Source organism: Atheta coriaria, unplaced genomic scaffold, assembly GCF_025399875.1.
Source record: "Atheta coriaria isolate IRGN ID8LTWV9N9 unplaced genomic scaffold, Caltech_Dcor_3.1 hic_scaffold_7_pilon, whole genome shotgun sequence".
NCBI classification, from domain to species: Eukaryota; Metazoa; Arthropoda; class Insecta; order Coleoptera; family Staphylinidae; genus Dalotia; species Dalotia coriaria.
The window spans coordinates 9,112,192-9,137,787 of record NW_027045449.1 but is presented as its reverse complement, the minus strand read 5'-3'; the positions used below and the strand labels follow the sequence as shown (position 1 = coordinate 9,137,787).

The following is a 25,596-nucleotide window of genomic DNA, read 5'->3' as shown; positions in this document are numbered from 1 at the left end:
TTTTTTTATTCAAAAAGTTTTTTTTTCTTTTAAAATTCCAATATGAGAATACCTATAATGTAAGCATATATCAAACAAAATGGGAATATGCACATAGGTCGGGCGTGTTGGAGGGGTGGCGCCCGAAGCGTATTCGCGCCGACGCCTGACGTCTTCCCGTGACGTCACAGCGCGCCGTCGGGCTTGTTTTTCATTTCGTTCGCGCTTTCCCACCGCGTGGTAAATTCTCTCTTTATTTCTCTCGTGGAGACAATTTTCCCGGCTCGTGCGCCTCTTCGTTCGCTGTTGATAATCAAGACTGATATTCAATAATGGCGTCCACGCCGGCAGCGCTTCAGTCGCCAACGGGAGGCAGCGCGCCGCCAACCAGAACAGTGCCGCCGCTCGCAGCAGACAAGCCTCGCCTCCGTAACCAAAACGTGCTAAGCATAAACAATTATTAAAAATATTTTCAATTTTATATCTTCAAATATCTTCTATGTGCATTATGGAATTCAGAGACTTAAATTGATACCTTAAAAAATTAGTGTTTGATTTGGTGATAAGAGTAAAAAAATTCGCACGTATTTCTGGATTTGGTCGTATTGGATGTGCAAACAGTCACAGCAAAGCCCCGAAATAAAGCGGTAGCGGGCGCGATTTTTATGCGGCTGATAACGGAACGCATGACTTAATAGCGGGCGCGAAGATAGAACGCGAGATATGCGTCGGTGGGACTGATAAGAAATAAAAAAGCGCGCGACGGCGGTTTTCGGGCGCTAAACGCCGTCTGGTCCGGTCGACGTCGTCAGCTACCGCCAGAAAACCATGAATGAATAATAAATAAACTGAACGCAAATTTTGTATTGAGTGTGAATAAGTGCAACAAAAGTGAAGTGACTGAAAGAATGTCCTTGCTGGAGCAATCAAGAGGGTTGTCGCACGTGCCGCTGCCACCCGGCGGGCCGTCGATGATGGGTCCACATGGGTTGGACAATGCGCCCAATTCTGATGTTTTATTGGCGTTGCTTGCAAGAAACAAAGCACTGGAAGGTAAAATATTACAATATTTTTAATTTTAGTCAATAAAACTCTGAGATAACCTTAAAAAACGTCATAAAAGTCTTTAAATTTGGTTAGAAATTATAATAAAACTTGCCGACGGAAAATATTGACGCCAGAATTTAAAAAATGCAAAAATTTGACTTAAAATTTAATGTTTATGATAATTTAGTCTGAAATATTAGATAAAAAGTCATTAGATACTTTTATCAATATAAAATTAATATGTATGTATTGAAATTTATTTAGTTCTAACCTTAAATGCGTAGATATGCAACCAAACATACATTAAAATATTTATAAAGTTAAATGTGTTATTGCAACAGTACAACACCTTGATAATAATAATAATTCAGAAATAAAATTCAAGTTTTACGAGTTGTTATTGTTATTACTAATTAATATAGTAAATTAAGCATATACATGTAATAAATAATCTCATAAATTAGTGGGTGTGATTATAAAATATTAAAATTAGTGATTGTGGTTTGTAATTAAAGAACAATAATGACTTAAAATGAATTAAAAAGGTGAGCAAACAACGTGGGCGATTTTAATTTAATTCTATGCCCAATGTTAACGTGCGTGTCGCATTATAATCGTCGAGTGTGTGAAAGACGCCCACCATCTTATATTATTGAAGATTCACGGTGCGCGCGCGTGCGAAACACCGCCGGAAACCGGAGCCCATTGAGGCGAACAAAAAGAACATCAATCCTAACCTAATTATGCCCCTCTTTGCGTTTTGGCGCACGCCGGAAGGGAACAATCCCAGATTAACGCTTTGATACTGTTGCTTTACCTCCGGGCGGTGCACCACGTCTCATTCGTTTCTATTTTACTCTCGCACACTGTTGATCTGCAGATTTCCCATGTGAACCGAACTCGAATTGTAACCGGAGACGCCCGGGAGTCGGCAGCCCTCCAAACGCGGAGGTGAAATATCCGTGGACTTTTTTCTGATGTTTTGTTTTACATTTAGAGCGTTTGATTACAGAGTAGCGACCAAAAACTTTAGTTAAACACGCCTACGCATGCGCCGTTTATGATGGCACGAGTCGCATTGTCACGCCTGCAATTTAATCCTGTTGATAATTATATGTTGTCATTGAGGGGAGCATTAAAACTATTTACAAAACTATCAAAATGATTTTAATCTGAGAAAATCTGAAATCAAAAGTTTGGTTATTTGCGTTTACGTTAGGCAACTTCTTTCACTCCTAACCTAACCTTATAAAATTTAATTAGCATGTCTCCAATATTTTTCCAAAGCCGGAGCTCATCGAATTCACCAGGGACTTAATCAGTAAATATGTTCCTCGTTGGACGCACCAAACTTAATCATACAAATTATACACCGTGAAGTATGCGCCCCCAGCCCCTGGATCCGCAAAAGATCAAGGGGTGCTTTATGCTCGCACGGTATTGTTGTCGAAAGCGCAGCAGGTCCCGGAACCCGTAATATTCATTCATCTCTCTGGCGCTGCTCATGCGGATATATTATAGAAATGTTTGCCGAACCAGTCAGCCCTTTGTGCAAACTTATTATCCCCACACGGTGCGGTTTGATTTCGATATTTGGCGGTTGGATGCATATCAGGCGGAAAAAAACTATTTGCATTAATTTCAAAGCGATGTTTACTCCTTCTTAATTTATTAATCAAACATCGTCGTTGTGGCAGAAAACAAACATCAGAACGCAAATAAATGCAAATCAGCACATGAATATATACCGTATTCCTACTAATATTATAAATGCAAAAGTCCTGATGTTTGTTACACTTTCACGCAAAAACTACTTAACCTATCATCATGAAAATTTGTACACATATTCTTAGTGGTCCCCGAATGGTTATAGGCTACTTTTTATTTAATAAAAAAATTATTTTTTAAATAAAATAAAGAAATTGTTTAGCCAATAATACCTCTGCATCTGGCTATTTGACTACTTTAACGCCATCTAGCATTCCAGCAATGAAGCTCAAACCTAAGTACTATAGTACCATCACACTGTATTATCACACTGTATTACCGACAGCTACGTCAACATCAAATCCAATTGACTACACTATGGAGACTGTACACTATACTTCCATAGACTATACTTTCAGCCATTTTAAACTTCCCGCCATTCTACTTCATTGTTACTTCTTCTGTTAGTTAAAGCTAGTATAATTATATTAGGTTATGTTAGGTTATGTTTGGTTATGTTTTTTAATTTTAATTCACACGTGAATTTTGTGTCATTTAGTTTACTTTTGTTGGGGGGTTATTAAATAAACTTCCACTTGACAAGTTGGTGTGCTTCCGGCGTGCATCCGGTCGGCGTCCGCGTGGTAAATCAAAGTTTCCGTTTTCATTGTGTGCCGCATCATGGCGGACGTCTGTCGTGACTCGACACATGACGAGTGTTACGAGCCACGCTTTCATAACAAATCGTTTTCGTACTTGAAGGTGTCCTGGCACAGTGGCACAATCTCCAACATTATCTTAAAACAACCAATGTGAGTTTGATAAAATGTAAACAAATCAAATAAATCACTTGTAAATTTAATTTTTGAGTGGTACTAGTACTAGGAAGTGCTTGTTGATATTACAACATATTCTTCACAATATTTATTTAGTGAAAATTGGAAAATGAAAAAATATGTAGAACTTGGTTAGAAACAACTGACGTCACTTCCTCGATCAGGTGTAAGGAGAGTTGCCTACAGTTGACAATTAAAATGTATTTGGTTCAGATTTGATTTTATTTTTGTCTTTTTCTGTTTCTAAGCGTTGAATTTTAGTTCTATAGCAAAGGATTGTCCAAATTATAACCTAAAATGTTTTGTTTTGCAATTTCTTAAAAATATAGCTGCTCCTATACCCATTATACCTCTTACATATCAATTTTCGCTTTATGCTTTGTTTTGCTTTGTTCCATGCGCACTCGTAAACGATATAAGTCAGATAGTCATTATCCAAAATGCATGGACTCTACTCCACGCTGTTCGAGTGAATCATTTCGAAAGGAAACTCATTTAGGCGTTTCGACGGCTTCCCGCTCGCCGACTCTTGGCAGATGGTTCGAAACTTTCCAACCACCACACAACCAAAAGGTCCTCGCAATGGCAGAACGCCATAATGATGGTCCTACCTATTTCATGTTCCCGACGCGGCCGAGTCACGCGATGATCGTAAAACTCGTAAAATTTACATACCTACTAAATGATGCTACATAACCACAATCTATGAACGTGTATAACAAAATCAATCGTTTAGGTTAGATCTGCTTATACTCAATATTAATACGAGTACACACACTGGGCGCAGAAGCAGAAGACAGTAGCAGCTGGCTGGTGCTTGTGTTTTAGTTTCGTTTATAGTTGGGCCATCAACCCTGTTGAGCTGATGGTATCAATGCGCGGGGTTAGTGCGTACTCCAAGCGTACATTTCGTTTTATTCGGGTGCTTATCGTGAGCATCACATCGCACTGCGCCTGCGACGTCATACACTTAGCCTTTTCACTGTTATCGCAGATAAAAGTCAAGAGTGCGACGTAAAATACGCCCGCATCGAGATAACAACGTATCTCGTATAAGAGCTGGATACTTTTGTGCTCTTGCAAGTAGTGCTAAAACGAGCATCGCAGGTGCACACCACCATAACCTCACATTTTTTCGACGCCATTACTTGATTAAAATCAAAAAAATCAATTTTTGCGATTAATCATATTTGTAGAAATGAATTGTATTAGGTAACTCTAATAGTACAATGGTACCTATAGTTACCTTAATTCTTTAATAGAAGGGAGCCAAAGAGGGGTGGTTTTTGATGCGCGTGATGTCTATGACCACACGTAAATACACCACCTGTCGTGTCATGGGCTCAGCAATTAGATTATTGCATAATGTATTCAGTGGAGTATACATACTTACCTGGAAGGGTTTCATTCAAAATTATAATATTAACATTTAAGGGAAGTTTTTTTGAAGAAAAATTCTCAAAAATCACTTTTAAGTTTATTTTGCAATTTTTTGAATATTTTGATGTTAAAAGTCGAAATTAACTCGAAAATCATTTGCATTATCGTGACATCTTCACATATTTCACCAAAAAGGGTTGTATTCCACATTCTATGCCATATGGTGTCCGATTTAAGGGTTTTCATTACCGTGACTCTTTTCACTTGTCCCTCCTCAAACGCGTGAATAAATACGCAAACATGACTTTGTTGATGATTGCCGGATGCCGGCTGGCACATCTTGTCGTCAATTCGATTGTCAATGCATGGATTCGTACATTGAGCAAAATCCACACAGAGCGACGAAGGGAAAGTCATGAAAGCCGACGCACAAAGGCGCTTTTATTCAGGCGAGCTTGTAATGCTTTTTGTGCTTCGGTGCCATCTATGCGCAGATAAACACGCGAAGGGGGCCGGTCCGTAAGTCAGATGATTAGGGGCTCCTACGCTTTTCTAATCAAACCGAATGCCGTCTCGACTTTTCGTCGCGCTGTTATAACAATGGGCGAATCCGTAGCTTTCGCTTTCATGCAGCAAGAAAAAATCCTGCGAAGCCCAAAACGTGCCATCGGACGAGATGATGATGAAGCCCTGCTAATGCCATCACTGCGGGGAGGCTTACGCATGTCTCAAATCAACAAATGTGTTTGCTTTGCTGACATTCACCGAAAAACCCACCTTTTTTTTTTCGCACATTATTATTTATACCTTGGAACATCGTAAAAAAATTTCAGTTTGAATTTTTTATGATTTACTGATAAATAATTCACTACGCGTTAAATATTTAGGTAAACAGGCGAAAAAGATTGTAATTTTATAGTTATACGAAATTTTGTGTTAATGAAACAGCTGGCGTCATAATTGAGGAGCGTAAGTGATCATTATGAATGAGTAAACAGCGGGGTTTCATTCAAAATTATAATATTAACATTTAAGGGAAGTTTTTTTGAAAAAAACTTAAAATCATTTTAATTTAATTTTGCAATTTTTTGAATATTTTGATGTTAAAAGTCGAAATTAACTCGAAAATCATTTGAATATCGTGACATCTTCACATATTTCACCAAAAAGGGTTGTATTCCACATTCTATGCCATATGGTGTCCGATTTAAGGGTTTTCATTACCGTGACTCTTTTCACTTGTCCCTCCTCAAACGCGTGAATAAATACGCAAACATGACTTTGTTGATGATTGCCCGATGCCGGCTGGCACATCTTGTCGTCAATTCGATTGTCAATGCATGGATTCGTACATTGAGCAAAATCCACAGAGCGACGAAGGGAAAGTCATGAAAGCCGACGCACAAAGGCGCTTTTATTCGGGCGAGCTTGTAATGCTTTTTGTGTTCGCCTGTGCTTCGGTGCCATCTATGCGCAGATAAACACGCGAGGGGGGCCGGTCCGTAAGTCAGATGATTAGGGGCTCCTACGCTTTTCTAATCAAACCGACTGCCGTCTCGACTTTTCGTCGCGCTGTTATAACAATGGGCGAATCCGTAGCTTTCGCTTTCATGCAGCAGGAAAAAATCCAGCGAAGCCCAAAACGTGCCATCGGACAAGATGATGATGAAGCCCTGCTAATGCCATCACTGCGGGGAGGCTTACGCATGTCTCAAATCAACAAATGTGTTTGCTTTGCTGACATTCACCGAAAAACCCACCATTTTTTTTTCGCACATTATTATTTATACCTTGGAACATCGTAAAAAAATTTCAGTTTGAATTTTTTATGATTTACTGATAAATAATTCACTACGCATTAAATATTCAGGTAAACAGGCGAAAAAGATTGTAATTTTATAGTTATACGAAATTTTGTGTTAATGAAACAGCTGGCGTCATAATTGAGGAGCGTAAGTGATCATTATGAATGAGTAAACAGCAACACACAACACCTGGTACCTTGTACTTTGCGGCATGGAAATCTCAAACCATTAGACGACCATAAAAGCAGTAAAAGTTAAAAAGCGATTAATGAAACCTCAGGGAAGGTTCACCAAGGATCAAAAATATTCTAAAACCACCTGATCCTCTTTAAAAACCTTAAAAAATCAAAATTTCTTCAAAAAAGCTAAAAAAAATTTTTTTTCAAATTGACTTGATATTTTTATCACTTCCATATAATACAAACACAAAAAATGATAAGATCCGCAGATTAGTAACGCACGTCACTGCAAACACAATATCAACAGCAAAAGCGTTTGCTTGTTTGCATTACCTAAGTTGGAGTAAGATGTAAATCGTATCACTGGTTCTCGGTGAGATGTGTGTAATCCGCAGTGCAAACAATTTCAGAGGGCCCTCTCATCCCAGAACGACATACGACAAACGGCACAAAGGAAACAAAATAAAACCGGATTGTATACGGAGTTAAACCCGTAGATCTGTATCTATAGAGAGGAACAAATTTTCTAATGAAGATATACCCTGTATATTTTGAACATTTCAATCGGCAAATGTGTATCTGTATCATTGATAGGTAAATAAAGCAAAGCGACCCTCTTTTCGACCACTCGGAGTCACTTCACTCCCTTTTTCGAGAGTTAATATCCTAAAGTTCCTAGAGTTGGTTGATTACAAGTGCGTGTCGACCAGCCAAATGAAAAGATTTAAATAATTTTATCTTTAAATGTTGAATTTTTTTGATGGTTTATAAATTGATGCTTTTTGAAACATCCCTACTAAAGTCCTGATGTTTGTTACACTTTCACGCAAAAACTACTTAACCTATCATCATGAAAATTTGTACACATATTCTTAGTGGTCCCCGAATGGTTATAGACTACTTTTTATTTAATAAAAAAATTATTTTTTTAAATAAAATAAAGAAATTGTTTGTAATAATACCTCTGCATCTAGCTATTTATTACTTTAACGCCATCTAGCATTCCAGCAATGAAGCTCAAACCTAAGTACTATAGTACCATCACACTGTATTATCACACTGTATTACCGACAGCTACGTCAACATCAAATCCAATTGACTACACTATGGAGACTGTACACTATACTTCCATAGACTATACTTTCAGCCATTTTAAACTTCCCGCCATTCAACTTCATTGTTACTTCTTCTGTGACTACCGACGCGTACGGAAGCAACTTCATTATTTTAGATATTCGCGTGCTAGTATTTCATATTTTGCGGGGGCGGGCATTGCGTAATAATGCATGATCTATGCGTATGCACATTTGTTTCAATTCCAGTGTTTATGTGCGCGGGTGTGGGTGGATAATATTGACGTCGCATTAGTTGGCCCGCTGTGCCTTTGCATGCGGTGGTGACGGCGGCTGCGGCCGATATAAATGAGGTGCTCGTTTGTAATCGAACGTCGAGCTGTGCTGCGTGTCTGTGTGTGTGTGTGTATATAGTTATGGCTCGTTCGGCAGCGAAGGGGGCGGCATGTGTCCGGCACTCAAGTTGATTAGAAAAGGGCGGCGGCGGCGGTAAGCGCCGGCAAATGGATGAAACGCGAGGGCGCACCCCGACACCGCCATTTCAACCCCGGCGCGCCGCATGCAGCCGCGCATGCAGAGGGAATGTTATAATACAATGTTATGGAGGATGAAGGAGAAGAGAGAGTCGAATCGAATCGTAATGTTATGAAACGGAAAAAATTTCTAACCAAAAAAAGTGAAAACATAACCTCTTGAAGATATGAAGATATGCAACCCAACAAACTTTTTTGTTATTTTTTTTTCTTAAATTTATTTCTTTATACTTTAATATTGATTTAATAAGTTTTTGATATTCGATCGCACATATTGCAAAACATGACACGCCCGTACTTTGCGAGCTGAAAGGGAGCAAAAAGCCAAAGGCTGTTATTATTTCTGATTAACAGCAGATGGGTTCGGGTTTGCATGCGTGCGCGAAGACGAGCAGAAGCCCTCGACAACGCTGATCGCCGGCACGAGATACGCACGTGGCGCGGGTGTGCGTGGGCGCGTGCGAGGAGGGGCTTCCAGACGCGCGGCACGCGACCGCCATGTGGCCCACCTCGAAAATCCAGTCGGGCGCTTCACCAGCACGTTGACCACCGTATCCTGTGTCATCCAGAGCAGAAAGTGACAAACTTTAATTTTTCAAAGACAAAAAACCGGTATTTCGGTATTTTTCAATTTTAATATCGGTTTACTGGTATATATTAAAAATTAAGTTTTGAAAAAACCGGTATTTGACTAAAAAATAACGGTATACCGGTTATAGTACCGGTATTTTAGCCTATTCTTGATTTTTCCAGTTTTTTTTTCTAAATAACACAAAAATATTGGTTTACCGGTATATACCAAAAGTTACGTGTTGAATAATACCGGTATTGGACTAAAAATACCGGTATCAATAGGTTAGGTTGTTTGTATCGGATTGTAACAATGAAATACTATATTTGTTCATGTCGTCGCTCGATGACATGCCGAACAAGTGTAACACGACGAAAAAATAATTCACGCTGTGTTATTTTACATTACATTGTGTGCGCGATCAAGCATTAAGCATTTATTATTGATAGCAGCATATTGTCTCGCATCTCATAACTTTAATGCCTTCGCCACGTCGAAAAAGCCCTCGATCAACTTGGGTGACTTTTGTCGCCGGTGTTCACAACATAAACACTCGAAAACAAGTGAAACCAGCTACGGCAGCATTAAAAGCCTCCCCGGAACGCATTCGAGCATGTCGCGCATTCAAAACGTAAAAAATCACAAGGGTAGCACCCAAACGCCATGATGCAACAATGGAAGCATAGTTTATTGAGTAATTACACGCGGCGCAGCGCCAAAACAGAGTGAAAACGATGCAACAACCTGAATACAAATACACCAACATATGATAACGAAAAAAGCGCAGAGGGTTGATGAAGGAGTGGAAGGCGATGACATGATTGATAATCGTTTGCGCGACGTGCGGTCGCCGGACGCGTCGATCGCTTTGAATATTTAAACAACCGAGGAAGTTTCTCATTATTTATTCAGGATGCAGATCGATTGATGCAATTACCTAAGTCTTGAAATATAAAAAACATCATGATTACATAATTATAAGACAATAGAAGGAGAATAAAACACATTTTACAGTTTTGCGTACGGTTAGTTATTAAATAAATAATTATTTACTGCGCGGTTGGATCCAGTTGAAAGTCAAGTACATTCGAGTCCTTGAAAGTTACAATCGTGCAAATTGCGTAATTTTTTTTGTTCACACACTCATTATCACCGTGTATACCGTATTGATTTAATTGATTTAATCTCAACGCGAACATTTTGCATAATTTTGCATTCTGCACGTTTTATTAGTTGTAATTATAACAACGCATGGTAATAGTATAATCAATTGTAGAGTGAAACACTTTGAGAGAGGATTAAACAATCATTGAGTGTATCTTGGTTACTTGACAATGAAAATAATGATTGGACACGATTTGCACACTTTTATTCATGGTTAAGTTTATTGTCACGGACAACACGTAATAACAATTCTTATATTTTTACTTCCGCAAGTTTTTTTTTGTTATTTACGAAAGAAAAACGTAAAAATCAACGTTTTAATAAAATACAAAATAAAGATATAGACTATAATGTTGATTCATTAGTTGTTGAAATTGATTCGAGTGACATTGGAGTTTGATACACGCGAGAGGAAACACAGTTTAGCGATACTTATTGTGCCCACTTAACCATTTAGCACCCCTCCGACTAGGCTGTGGGTGCGTGCTGGCCTCATGTCTCCCTCTTTCTTCATCCCTCAATCATCTCTCGTCGGGCATGCTCTCCCCTTTTCATGGCCAGTGTTTGCGGGTGTTTGCATCCGTCTGGCGAGTTATTTTCGTCGCAATTTGATTTCATTGCCGTTTTGCCATTACCACTTCGCTCGGGAAACTAATCAAACTAAGCAGTGGTGGATGTTCCATTCATTCACTTATTGCGAGCAACCTCAGCGTTTTATTCCGATTAGTTTTATTCTGCGCAAATATCATCCGCGTTACATTAAAGTCGTAAAAATAGGTTAAACGCGTTCTTCACCTCACAGCCTAGTCACCTTGGACCCAGCGACCGTGATGTGATGAATAAATTATGAAGCACATTTTCAAGTCTGCGAGGAACATGCAAAGTTTTGTCTTGGGTTTCAAGTTCCCTTGTTACAAACTTTACTTTAACCTGTGTGGGAAAAGTGGGGGAGTAAAATACAATAGCGCGGCGTTTAGGTTAGGTTAGCAGCAGTAAGTCATAGCAACACGACCGACGCGACGATACCCTTAATCCGTCTGCACTCTGAAGCTCAACACCCAGGACACATTTGGCTAAATGGAATGGATTAGTCGAGGCAGTCACAAAGCCTACGCATAATGCACTACCTCACTGCCTCACTGAATATATCATCCGGCATATACTTGCCATTCCGCAAATTATGCATATGTAAAGTGTAAGTGTTGCACACCAGATGCACCTTCACTTAGGGGTGAAATTAGGACCCCACGACCTTTTTATTATCAAATTCTCAACCAGTAAATATTAACAAGCATATTGAACTTTGAAAATCCCAAGTCCCTGATGTTTACATTTACACTTTGACCATAAAAACTACTTAACCGATCATCATGAAAAGGAATTTGTACACACATATTCTTGAGTAGTCCCCAGATAGTTTACATAAGGCTACTTTTATTTAATAAAAAGAGTATTTTTAAATAAAATAAAGAAATTGTTTAGCCAATAATACCTCTGCATCTTGCTATTTGACTACTTTAGCATAAATAGCATTCCAACAATGAGCTCAAACCTAAGTACTATAGTACCATCACTGCTTATTACCGACAGCTACGTCAACATCAAATCCAATTGACTACACTATGGAGACTGTACACTATACTTCCATAGACTATACTTTCAGCCATTTTAAACTTCCCGCCATTCTACTTCATTATTACTTCTTCTGTGACTACAGACGCGTACGGAAGCAACTAGTAAATTCATAAAAATCAAAAATAAATATTTTAATCAGTTAAAAGCGTTTAATACTCTAAGTAGATTTTCGCTTTCGCCAAAAAATCACCATTCGACTAAACTCAACGATTGTCAACAGATGGTGAGCTTTTCTATTCCATTTGAGCATTACCTCACCCTACACCCGAGTAATACCAGTTTTGCAGGGATCATTGCGTCCGCTCAATGCACTTTACAAATGTATGCATGATATGCATGTGTGGAACATTCGGATCAATTTCGCTAAACCTTTTTAACGTCTCGCCAAGTCAATGTGGGGTGTGTGACAACCAGAGAGTTACTCTGATGTTTGTATCGGGTAATAATCCACAATTATTTTTATTGCTTTCCGTCCCATCGGCATTGCTACATATTCACTTTGCATCCATAACTCATGCGAGAGTGACAAGTCACTTGCTCCCTGAGCGCATAAACGCATACGTGACGTATGAATATTTAATTGGCGCATATCGCATTGAATTATTATCGATGCACATTGCTGATTGGATTGTATCCAAGGTGGGTGTTTTCAGAAACACAGACACTTGGTAAATAAAGATTAAATTAAGATTAGGGATTAGGATTTATTGCAATTCGTAATGGATTTATTGACGTTTAACTTTGAGATAAAAATGTGTTTTAATTATCTTTTATTAGTCATTTAAACTTTACTAATGAGAGAAAGCGTCATAAACATCAGGTTATAAATGCAAATGACACAATTTTTTTCTAGGTTATATGAATATTTAAGGTTATGTTGGCTGATGAATTATGAACGCTTCAATTGTGTGTAACTGTACGCTATCGATCATACAAGACGACATAAACTAATATAACGCTTCTTTGTGCTTCTTTGTTATGTATGTACTTTCATTATTCTGCGGCCGCCATCTTGACTTGCTTTTATTCATCGCACAAGCATTCCGCTGGCGCATCCCTGACGCACAAAGAAAAAAGCTAATGTAACGGAATATAAAGCGCAAACGTACATAAAACTTGCGCGGCGAATGATACAAAATGAAAGCCGGCGAACGAAAAACGAAGAAAATGAATAAAACGAAAAACGCCGGAATGAAACTTGCGCGCCGTCTGAAACTCGGGAAAACGAAGAACGCGCGGAGAAAAATAAGAAAAAGGAGCTATAAAAGACTTCATTTCGTCCCCTTTCGGCAATAACCTCCACCAAATATTATACAGAGTGTTTTAATATCAAAATGTTTTAATGTCGCGTTTATGCATTTTGAAATGTTGATGGGATGATTGGTTTTGGGTACGCTCTGTGCAATGTGTAAACCTGTCGTCGTGCGTTGTAAATGCGGTAGAATCCGTCGTTGCGAAGCGAGGGTGGAGCGTCGCGGCGCCCTCAGTTGAGGGGGGCCTCATCCCCTCCGCGGCGTCGCTACCGGCGACCAATGAAAATCCAGCGAGTGGAATACGGAGGCGCCGGGAACCTTCAGGAAGGGTGGGATGGGTGAATCAAGAATAAATTCAATACAAAAATCTACAAAAATTTAAAAATAAAAAAATAAAAATTTAAAAACAAAATCAATAATTTTTAAAGTCTTTTAAACAAAATAAAAAATTTTATAAATAAAAAATTATTATTTAAGTATTACTAGAGTATAATTAAGTTTAATTAAAAAATTAAATGTTTATCATGTATTATGTTGATTTTAATGTTGTATAAACCTAGAATTGTAAAAGATAACAAAGGACGAACAAAAAAGTCTCGCCCCTTTTCACTTGTATGAACCCTTTGTACATGGTACGTAGGCGTCGCTTGCGTGTGCATGGGATGCGCCGCCGCAATTTGACTGCGTTTGCCTGACCCTACGTTCGTTTAGGTTTAGTTATCGTTGTGTCCTGCGCGAGTACACATGTAAGTTTAGAACATAGAAAAAGTGCAATATCACACACACGCATAAAAGAATGATAAATCACGATCGTGCGGAAAATAAACAATTAAACATTGAAATGATGCGCGTTCCGCCAATATCCCTGGAAGATTTCCCAGATTATTTACTTTGTACGTATTTAAAACCCAGTGATTTGGTGTTGTAATAAAGTGTGCTGTTGTGGTTGTTAAAGATTCCAATATCGTTTCTTGGATTTGTTCCAGCAACCATACCGAAATGCGGCGGGTGTCACGAGATGATTCTGGATAGATTTATTCTCAAAGTTGCCGACCGGACGTGGCATGCCAAATGCTTACAGTGCAGCGACTGTCGTGTGCAGCTTACTGATAAATGCTTCGCACGAAACGGCCAGCTTTTCTGCAAAGACGACTTCTATAAGTAAGTAAATCAATTTCGAAATATATTTATTATGCATGAATGAGTTGCTGTATCTAGTCACCTATTTAACCTTGAACTATTTATCCGAATCAATTCAAATGGACCAAACCCATTTTGTTTGTTGTTTTGTTGATTACATCATATTATGTGTGTGAAAAAGTCTCGTAAAGGTGTAACAATGACGCTTGTTTATGTCGCGTGCTGTGGGTGCAGACGATTCGGCACCAAATGTGCCGGATGCGATTTGGGCATTCCGCCGACGCAGGTCGTCCGTCGCGCCCAGGACAACGTCTACCATCTTCAATGCTTTGCGTGTGCCATGTGCGCACGTCAGCTGAACACCGGAGATGAGTATTACCTGATGGAGGACCGTAAACTGGTATGCAAACCAGATTACGAAGCTGCTAAAAGTAAGGGTGAGTCCCCGATGGGTATCAGCCATGTTGTAACTTAACCTTGTTTGTTTAACCTCTCAGCTGCTGAGTGTCTCGATGGTGATCAACCCAATAAACGACCAAGGACGACTATAACTGCGAAACAACTAGAAACTTTAAAAACAGCGTATAATAATAGTCCGAAACCTGCGCGGCATGTCCGAGAGCAATTAAGTCAGGATACTGGGCTGGATATGCGGGTAGTGCAGGTGTGGTTCCAGAATCGGCGTGCGAAAGAAAAGCGTTTGAAGAAGGACGCGGGGAGGACGAGATGGAGTCAGTACTTTAGGTCTATGAAAGGAGGAAGTTCACCCAGGCATGATAAGTTGATGGATAAGGATGATATGAAAGTGGATTTGGATAGTTTTAGTCATCATGGTATGCATTACAACCTTAACCTAACCTCAAATCAAAAAAAATAATTTTTTCAAATTTTTGTTTTCTGATACAGATTTAAGCGATGATAGTTATGGAACCGTGGTAAACATGGGCATGGAAAACGATTCGAGTCCGCATAGTGCCAGAGGTCCTTCGTTTCTCCACGGGGCAGGATCACCTTCGTACCTTCCAGGACACACTCCACCACATGGCCATGAACACTTTCCATACCCCGATCAACTCTCAGTCTACGCATCAATAGGTCAGTAAATTTATTTTCTTATAATAAAAATACTATGCCTGATGGAGGACCGTAAACTGGTATGCAAACCAGATTACGAAGCTGCTAAAAGTAAGGGTGAGTCCCCGATGGGTATCAGCCATGTTGTAACTTAACCTTGTTTGTTTAACCTCTCAGCCGCTGAGTGTCTCGATGGTGATCAACCCAATAAACGGCCAAGGACTACTATAACTGCGAAACAATTAGAAACTTTAAAAACAGCGTATAATAATAGTCCGAAGCCAGCGAGGCATGTCCGAGAGCAACTTAGTCAGGATACTGGGTTGGATATGCGGGTAGTGCAGGTGTGGTTCCAGAATAGACGTGCGAAAGAGAAGCGTTTGAAGAAGGACGCTGGGAGGACGAGATGGAGTCAGTACTTTAGGTCTATGAAAGGAGGCAGTTCACCAAGGCATGATAAGTTGTTGGATAAAGATGATATGAAAGTGGATTTGGATAGTTTTAGTCATCATGGTATGCATTACAACCTTAACCTAACCTCAAATCAAAAAAATAATTTTTTTATTTCTGTTTTTTGATATAGATTTAAGCGATGATAGTTATGGAACTGTGGTAAATATGGGCATGGAAAACGATTCGAGTCCGCATAGTGCCAGAGGTCCTTCGTTTCTTCACGGGGCAGGATCACCTTCGTACCTTCCAGGACACACTCCACCACATGGCCATGAACACTTTCCATACCCCGATCAACTCTCAGTCTACGCATCAATAGGTCAGTGAATTTATTTTCTTATAATAATAAATACTATGATAGTATTTGGGTTGTTTAGGTCAAGGACATCCACCTGGAATGCCTGGTATGCCACATGGCCTGCCGCCGGGTGCTGACACGGATGTGAGCAACGACAGCAGCCCTCGCAACTATCCCGACTTTCCGCCCAGTCCCGACTCGTGGCTGGGCGAACCCTCAAGCGCCCACTACTGACCCCCTTGCCGAAGTCACCACAACACAGCTGTGAAACGAGCAACTAAAACAACAACGCGTATTACGATACGAGTACCATTCATCTTTATTCATTTATATACAATTATTTGAAACAAAAAAAATTATCAAAAATTGCAAAGCTCGAATTTATGTACAAATATTTTCAAACATCTTACTTGAATTAATTATAACAATAATAATGCACACATAATAAACAAACAAATGACTGTTGATTAATTAAAATTATCGAAGGACACGAAGAAATAAGTGAAAGCAAGTGAAAATTAACCCAAAGTGAAACTAAAATTGTATGTATAGTTATTATTTATTATTGTTCTAGTCATTCGAGTAAGCAACTAATAAATCGATACAAAACACAAAGAAAAAGGATGAAGACCCAATAAATAAATAAACACAAACTATTACATAAATAGAGCGGGAAGAGAAGAAAAAAAAACTATTAACACTATGTGTCTCTGTTTTAATTAATATTCTAGTCGTCGAGTATTGTTTTTGATTTTAATAAATTAAACTAATAACGTGAAGAAGAGTACAGTTGGTTGCATAACTATAATTCCGTTGTTGTAACACCCCAATACTGTTGCATTCTATCCAGATCCAAACTGTCAGCTAATCCCCGCTCTTGCATGACTGCAAAATCATATTCTAAATTATACGGCATTAATCGTTGTAAACTGCCGAAATACGCAGCGTGTGGTCCACCTATTAACTTTTTATCAACTGACATTCGACTACCGTTGAGGTTAGCTCTGTTGGTGATCGGATTGAAAGACCTGGCACTACCAAATTGCCTGGAAAGGAATGACCCGGTTCCAGTTGAGTTGCTGCTCGTTGAGTTCTCTTGTGAAAGATGTGGGCTACTTCTGGATAACGTAGAATTCTTCAATGTGAAAGGGGACCTACCACGGTTACCCTTATTAAGAGTGTTGAGTTCTTTATCAAAGAGGAGTTGAGTGTTTTGCTCCAGCATGTATTCCCAACACTTGAACTGCTCCTCGGATAATGCTGAATCTGATTCTTCATTTCGAGACTTTTGATCTTCATCTATTCTGGTGCGGGCTCTTACCGCACGTGCAACTCCTCTGTAACTCCTTCGTTCCGGTGAGATCTTCACCTCTGCGGATTCAAAATGAGGAGTTATGGATCTCATTGATCTGGTTTCCATCTGTTGTCTATTGAGCTGATTAACAAACATCTTTGCAGGTGCATGCCCACTATGACAATCTGAGCAAGCATGTTCAGATTGCCCACTTGGGGAAGACCTATCATCATGGTTCATGAGTGGCATAGACAGTTTCTCACAGTTTACACATTCGTTGTTCAAAGCTTCACAACAACAACCTGGTTGGCATGCTTCCTGATACTTATTCTTTCTGATAGTCTGTCGGAGTTCTTTCATCAGGAGATCTACATCAGATCCTATCAAATTGAATTTTACCACAATGACACTAAGATTCTCTTCTGCACCATAGCTTTGAGCAAGGTCCTGTAGACGTTTAGCTGCTAGAATTACATTCCTTTGAAGACTAACCTCCTTGATAGCTACATCAGGAGACATTACATCCCAAAGGTTCTTATTGGCAATGATCATGTATTCATCTTGTTCATCCAGGAAGATCTCAGTCACATCCGGGTCAGGCACCATAAGTTGCAACTGTGGGTTAGTACGAATTGTTTTTCTTTGTTTAGTGGGAAGCAGTCTTATAGGTCCTGATGACCTCCCTAGTACCAAACGAGCATCTCCTACACTAGCAATTCTCATCGCGTATTTTTGACACCTCCACAGAAAGAATAATCAGCATTAACTTTAGATTTCAGTATATGTACAATTATAGCATTCATCCCATGCTTTTGACCTTTATCTTTCAACTCCCTATGTGCTGATAACATGGTATACTTCATATAATCAGCAGATGTCTCCTTAACAGTCCGCTCTTCTAATAATATCCTGGGGACCACTTTATCAACACATACAGGCATGTCAGAATTATTTTCTCCATCAAATAATCCAAATAACCCTTCGGTATTACAGAAATTCGGAAGTCTTATTTGCGAAACGTAAAGTTTCTGTTTGTTTCCAGATGTTTCTGAGAATCCCACAGTCCAACAGGTTTCAGTCAGATCGTTTTCACAAAATGGCGATGGAGTCACAGGCAACGACGTACGATTCTTCCCAGAAACATCTACAAGAGACATGGGCCTCTGTGTCCTGTATGTGTGAAACTGTTGGGAGTCCACGTGCAACTTCATATTGCATGATAAATCCAGAAACTTTAAATGTGGGGGTACAAGTGAGGTTAAGTCAATTCTATCCAATTGATTGTGAGCTAAATCCAAAACTCTCAATGCAAACAATTGAGATAACTGAGGAATATTCTGTAACAAATTTGAGTGGACCCTCAAAACACTCAAATGTTTCAATCGTCCAATATTCTCAGGCAATCTCAGTAACTTATTCCCAGAAAACACCAACTCTTCAATTTCCGTCCAGTATTGCGGACAGGATTCTGGCATTGATGTAAAATTATTATAAGCTGCATGTAGACTTTTCAAACTTCGTAAATACCTCACAAGTTTCTCTAAACTTTTATCCGTTAGACAATTCGCAGTTATGTATAATTTCTCCAGGTGTAGATCATCTTCAGGTTGAGGAAGATCACAGAGTCGATTATTTGAAAGATTCAGAACTTTTATACTAGGAATATATTTAAAGAAGTTTTCTGGAAGAATGGATAAACTATTGTTTTGTAGAAACATTTCTTGAATCGGTAATCTTCTTTGAATATTCGGTAGACTTTCCAGTTGATTGTAGGCCAGTTGGACTGTATGCAGAAACGGCATCTCATTGCAAAACAAGTGATCCGGTAGATGGCGCATGTGGTTGTTACTCGCGAATAACGATCGCAATTCGGTGCAATTGCACATCCATTCCGGAAGGCTTTCGAGTTCATTGTAAGAGATATCGAAATGTTTCAACTGTTCTGGTGGATAATTCACAGCAATCTGTCTTATTCCTAAGTTTTAAAAATTGAATAAAAATTACGAATGTTTAAAATAATTTTGACTTACGGTTGTTTCCGGCAATTATCGAAGTTAAATTTTTTCCGTAAAGTGTGAGTTCCGTCAAACTATTACGGGAACACTGCAGAATTTCAAGGTGTTCAACGGCGGTGAGGTCCAAAATCTCGATGCTGTTCTCGCTGACGTCTAATTCGGTCAAACTCTAAAGGAAGCAACAAAAGCACATAAACAAACACGGATTTTACGGCACACTTGGAAGTACGAGTAAAAACAAGGTTTGTTAACTTTAATCAGCGAAGCGTGCCATTTAATATACGTATTGTAGTGCGGTTGTTGCTCGTTTTCTGTTACGAGTGTTGGCAATGTGTCGTGATTACACTGCACGCGTAATATTTGGTAATAATGTAATTTCATGTCGTTTACTGCAGAAATAAATGACGAAAATCTACAATTTTGACATGGATTTTAAGCGGAATATATTCCCGACTTGTGCAAATAGTAGAACGTGACAATCCCTACTAATATTATAAATGCGATAGTCCTGATGTTTGTTACACTTTCACGCAAAAACTACTTAACCGATCATCATGAAAATTTGTACACATATTCTTAGTGGTCCCCGAATGGTTATAGGCTACTTTTTATTTAATAAAAAAAATTATTTTTTAAATAAAATGAAGAAATTTTTTAGCCAATAAAACCTCTGCACCTGGCTACTTGACTACTTTAACGCCATCTAGCATTCCAGCAATGAAGCTCAAACCTAAGTACTATAGTACCATCACACTGTATTATCACACTGTATTACCGACAGCTACGTCAACATCAAATCCAATTGACTACACTATGGAGACTGTACACTATACTTCCATAGACTATACTTTGAGCCATTTTAAACATCCCGCCATTCTACTTCATTGTTACTTCTTCTGTGGCTACAGACGCATAAAGCTAGTTTTAATTAATTTCGGGTTAGACTCACGCCGTAATTGCCCAAAATGATGTTGCCTTTGAGCCGGTTCGCACGCAGATTGAGATTGGTAAGGATGTTGGTCTTGCATGAGTTTTCGGGCTTAATTTCGGTGTTGTCCTAGAGAACCACAAGCAAAACGCTCGAAATTAACTTTATTTCGTGTTGTCGGTTTTAATTGCTTACCGTTGGAGGCAGGACCAGCGACCGCATCTCGGTGTGTTTATCCGGAGGCAGCGCCAGCCGATTATGGCCGATTTTCAGCACTTTCAATCGTTGTAACTCCCATATGGTCTTCGGCAGGACACTCAACGCATTCTGGTCAAGAATCAATTCGCGCAAACTGCAATCATACGATGGCTGAGCATTACTCGCGCGCGTCTATGACTAATCCAAGCAAACAAAAAAAAACGGTTCAAAAACCCGAGCAGAGCGTGTAGAATTAAAATTGTACGCGTAACGTCTTCAGGCCGCTGGGTGCAATGGTACAATGTGCGTTTACCAAGAACACAGAAACAGCAGAAAATGAAAGTTGGCGCGGGCAGGCAGCGGTGCGTGCACGGAGGATGCACAAACGGGACACATCCAAGGACGACGATTTTCACCACACGACGATAGCTGCACTCTATTGACAAAAAGTCACCACTTGTCACTTGGTTCGTTACGCGCAATTGTTGATTATCGATTGATGCAAGCGTTTTAGTTACTGAGCGCTGAGCGAGTCGATGAACGCGCAGGTCTGAGGAGCTGAGTTCACTTGGCGCGTGCCCGGCTTTCCAAGCGAGGTATTCGTGATGGAAGCTGCCAACCGAGACCGACTCGGGCGTGAACGAAGAAGTTCTCTGATGACCACCAAGTGGGATGGTCAAAATATATTCATTACAATAATTAAACACTATAATTTTTAAATTTGCAAAAAATTAACCTAAAAAATTACTATAGAATTTTTTTATCTTGAATAATATTCATATTATTACCAGTTATAATAATTTTTTATACAAGTAAAAGTTTTTTATTAAAATTTTTAATTTTTTTGAATTTTTTGAAACACCCTGTATGATTTTCTTGGTTTTTGTGCGATATTGCTTCATAGGCTTCATATGCAGTGCGGCACGGGTATAATGTATGCGTTGCGGACGGTTAAGAGCCCGTGAAGGAAACAACGGAAGTTCGTATTCGTTCGTTTGTTGCTTGGATTTTTTCTTTTTTGAGTTGGAGTTTGTTCAAAAGAGTGCAATTTCTATATACAACTCACAAGTGCTATATTTGCATATAGATAATATAAACAATAAATAATAAACAATCTCCTACTAATCTAACCTAAAAATTGATTTATTTTTGAGGTTATCTAACCTCAAATGCAAATCAAACAATCTCATAACCTCCAAATCTCCAAAATTCGACAATCTTTCACAACACTTAATAAATTAGTCTTAATTGAATATTCAGACAGTTTAGCAGATATCAATACATAGAATATTAATGAACTTTTCATGTTTTGCATACAATTTCCGTTTTCTGCAACAATCCGCTCATCCGCTGCAGAAGTTTTCTTCTATTTTTGCTCATTTCAGTTTAAAACGATTCTTTTTGCTTTGAGCGTTTCTCCGCCTTCGATTAATTATACATAGTTGTTCGCAATATCGGCGATGCGGAACGCGCGCGCGGATTGAAATGAAAAGAAGCACCACAATGGGCAGAGGAGAAGAGGAGGCGAGCACTTTCCAGTTTAATCAAAGAATGAATGAATGATGAACACGAAACACAAAACGAACGAAGCCGCCCGGTGGCAGCAGCGGCGGCGGCAGCGGAGGAGCGAATTGAATGGAAGCACGAACGCATGGAGAAGACACGCAACGACGCACTTTTTAAATAATGCAAGCGCACAAGACTGGAATTGCTAAACCAGAGACAAATCACGGCCGAATCTCAGAGAGCAAGAAAAGAAATAAACAAGATTTTGTTAGATTCGCGCATGACAATGCCTATCTTATAAGGTTTTTAGGTTAAAAAGTGAAATAGTTATATTCCTACATCAAAATTTGCAAAAATATAAATTATTTAGAGAAAGTAATAAAACTTGATAAATTTATCCAAAACTTACACAACTCAACACCTAGATTTCTATTTCGCTGAATTTTAATGAATTCCAATTCGTTAATTACCTCCGCAGACATTGATATGATTTTAAAGTAACTATTATTACGTTGTTACATCATTAGCGTTAATAATTTCACTTTCCGTGATTTGCGTGTCGAAGATTTGCTTCAAATTTCAAACCAGCCTAGTGAAAGTAATTACAACTGCTTACTTACTTAATCAATCTGCTAATTTCCGGCGGTATAGTCAATAGATTGTTGTCAGCCAAGTCCAACACCAGCAACGAGGAGAGTTTGAGAATACTGACTGGTATCGACTGTAAGTCGTTGGAGCGTGCGCTGATCACCTGCAGGTCTTGCAGACTCTGAATCGACTGGTCTGGTAGAATGATGTCTTCGACATAACAAAACGCGTTGGAGTTTATGTTGGTGTTGGTGTTTGAAGTGGTCATGCTGGCGTACGGAAATGCACCGGTGGTGAAGGAGCCATTGTTGTTTTTGCAGATGCCATTCAGATTAAGTCTCTTTAAGTGTTTTTCTTCTATTTGTACGCGTTCGCTTGATATAAAGGTCTCTGTCTGAAAGATAGTTAGAATTATAGGTTAGGTTATGTTTTGTGATCCTGGGATGTCATATGATATACTTTTGTAGGTTGTGTTTCATTTTCTTCATCTATACTATAAGCTTCTAATGAATCCAATTCAATAGCTTCACTTGTTTCATTACTGTATAAATCAATATTGTCTAAGTCATCATCTTCATCTTGATTTTCATCATCTTCATGCACTTGCATTAGGGTTGTGGTTAGAGCTGTCCGTCGGTGGTTCAACATCCTTGCAGGTTTCTTTGGAGCACAGGTTGTTAACAATAAAGCCGCACACATTTCACTTTAGGTTTATTGATGATGAACAATAAAATAAATAATAACACATAATCCTTTGTTTAAACAAGATGCTCACTGATGGACTGATGGTATGATGACTGACGGAAGAGACATTGTGATTTCTGGTCGTGTGCTCACGTGCTCACCTCTTTGAAATACCAAGAGGTGCTGGGTTTCAGGTTGTGGCAAATGGCGACGATCGGTGGAGGCACCCGAGGCATGACAAACGCAACGCCTGGCTTCATCCGAGTGGATGCCGCTCACGTCCCGCATGGTGACACGTCTTGCACTTGCCGCTCAAGAAAAACCAGAGATTATAAGCTTACTCAACGCATGGGTTTTTTTTGTCTTATTGGGAATGGTGTTGTGTTGTGCCAGTATAATGCAGCAAACTAAAAAATGCAATGCACGTGCTGGTACCTACCTTCTCAGTGAAGATAATTAGAATGCGGAACTGCAGCCAGTCGTAATAAGTGAAATAAGTGAAAACAACATGAAATAATGCAATAATTCAATGTAGGTATATTTTATTGTTCCACTTGAATTGTGGTTATGTTCAATTATTTTAAGGTTATATACAGTTATCTTGTAAAATGTGAAATAATTTGTCCACTTTTGTGTGTTGAACATCGTCGAAAATTGCGAACGTTTTACTGATATTTCACGCTGGAATGAAAGATATAACAACGCGAGTATCATCGCATCAACGGGATATGTCCCAAGTTGGCGTGCATTACAAGATGGCAGCAGATTGTACAGTTACATAGTTATCTTAGTTTCTATAACGTATAATGTCTTGTAATTTAAAAGAAACGTATTACTTACAGACGAGAAACGGAAGGTTAGAACATGTTCTTGGTAATGTTGATGAAATTATGATGAATTTAGTCGTGAAGTTGTCGACGACAACCACAGGTAGCTTTGCAGTTATCAAACCTCTCTTTACCACTGATGGTGTTTTGTGTGTTGCATAACCAATTTGAGAAGCGTTTCTTTAGTTGTCGACAATTCGCCCATATATCTGCAACTGGGCATGCATTTGTGCAGAATTTTTTACCAACGCAGGAACGTGGGCATAATGAACATGGTTTTCCTTTTTTGTATGGACGAGAAAGACGCATTGGTTTGTTACCCCTGAAATTAATTTATTATTAATGGAAGGAAACTTTGATTAATTAGAAATGTTTATATTTACATAGGACAATAATTGCAAACGTAAACAAAATACGTCCGGGATGAATTGTTGCCGAAACGATGACATTCGTTGATAGCACAACCAACTAAATGTGTTGTTGCCCAAACCATTTGGGTGTAATGCCCTATAACGTGTAGATCGTTACCTTTTTGACCATATTTAAAGTCTTTCTTTTCAAGGTACCAAGTTTCAATTGCAAATCTCCTAAAATTCATTTTAATTAATTTTACTGATTCTTATTTTTTGTTTTTTTTATTACCATGGGACCTTTTGTGATGCAACAAATATGTTTTGACCACAAGCACCAAACCCATGCACAGATCGCCCTTGTGGTTTGTCATGGGTTAACATCATGCATTCATTCGCCCATCGTCGAGCTGTTTTGCTGCACCTTTATGCCACTTCATCAGTAGCATATTAGCTGCACTTGGTTCAACTCTACTTCGGAATGAATTGTGCCACATTGTGATTGCCATCTGCACTCTTTTGTATTTTGGCGATAATAAATCCAGTGAGAGTTTATTACCCATGACTTTAGGTCCTTTTAAATTAAAATTAAAATAAAAAATATTTATAGGTTATGAATTAATAGCTTACTTCGATCAGTCCGCCATGTTGAGTTTGACGTGTAAATGCAACCAGTTATACACAAAATTACCAGAGCCGAAAGAAATTTCAACATTTTGTTTAAATTTCTTAACTTTGAACAATAGATACTGCAGCCATTTGGGAAGTCTTGATAATTGCGTCAAGATCGAATCACTTGAATAAGCAAGTGAATTGTCAATGAAGTGTAGCATTTTGCACAACTGATTAATTGCAAAGTTTGCATTGGTCACATTAATAGACGATATGCAAAATAATAGCACGCGGAAAGGTCATCATCAAATACATCATATAACACAATGTATTATTTCGCATAGAGTCGACACTATGCAAAAACTGTTTAAATTGGTCCTTCAGTAGTGTAATTGTTACAATTTATTTCGTTAAATTATTTGTAAGTAGAATTTTGCATTAAAATTGTGGTATAAATGCAGCCCAGA

The 25,596-nt window shown here is 38.9% G+C and overlaps 3 protein-coding genes across 7 annotated transcripts; 1 reads left to right on the top strand and 2 right to left on the bottom strand.

Moving 5' to 3' along the window:
* The first annotated feature begins 270 nt into the window (after positions 1-270).
* Lim3 (Lim3 homeobox protein) lies at positions 271-16,531 on the top strand. 5 transcript variants are annotated; one of them, XM_065307920.1, is made up of 6 exons: positions 271-1,032; positions 14,149-14,323; positions 14,537-14,739; positions 15,554-15,889; positions 15,960-16,148; positions 16,207-16,531. In XM_065307920.1, exons 1-6 carry the CDS (start codon positions 888-890, stop codon positions 16,359-16,361), a joined length of 1,203 nt encoding a protein of 400 aa, XP_065163992.1. In that variant the 5' UTR covers positions 271-887; the 3' UTR covers positions 16,362-16,531. The 5 variants fall into 5 exon arrangements, with proteins under 5 accessions (XP_065163992.1, XP_065163991.1, XP_065163995.1 ...); XM_065307919.1 differs by having other exon boundaries at positions 14,528-14,739; XM_065307922.1 differs by lacking the exon at positions 271-1,032 and adding an exon at positions 13,855-14,055.
* Phlpp (PH domain leucine-rich repeat protein phosphatase) lies at positions 16,423-23,438 on the bottom strand. Its single transcript, XM_065307918.1, is given in 7 exon segments — positions 16,423-18,158; positions 18,161-19,396; positions 19,452-19,605; positions 20,386-20,493; positions 20,560-20,716; positions 22,689-23,050; positions 23,116-23,438. Coding segments are annotated over 7 exon segments (3,486 nt in total). The 5' UTR covers positions 23,356-23,438; the 3' UTR covers positions 16,423-16,929.
* Positions 23,439-23,865: 427 nt separating this feature from the next.
* On the bottom strand, positions 23,866-25,318 carry LOC135795743 (serotriflin-like). The gene is given in 5 exon segments (XM_065307519.1): positions 23,866-24,489; positions 24,551-24,754; positions 24,810-24,930; positions 24,933-25,091; positions 25,148-25,318. Coding segments are annotated over 5 exon segments (819 nt in total). The 5' UTR covers positions 25,233-25,318; the 3' UTR covers positions 23,866-24,239.
* Positions 25,319-25,596: the final 278 nt, after the last annotated feature.

Bases quoted from the DNA above. Each gene is read 5' to 3' on its own strand.
- Lim3 (XM_065307919.1), top strand. From the start codon at position 888: ATGTCCTTGCTGGAGCAATCAAGAGGGTTGTCGCACGTGCCGCTGCCA. The intron at 15,890-15,959 runs GTATGCATTACA...TTTTTGATATAG, and splicing joins GGATAGTTTTAGTCATCATG to ATTTAAGCGATGATAGTTAT. The intron at 16,149-16,206 runs GTCAGTGAATTT...TGGGTTGTTTAG, and splicing joins CTCAGTCTACGCATCAATAG to GTCAAGGACATCCACCTGGA.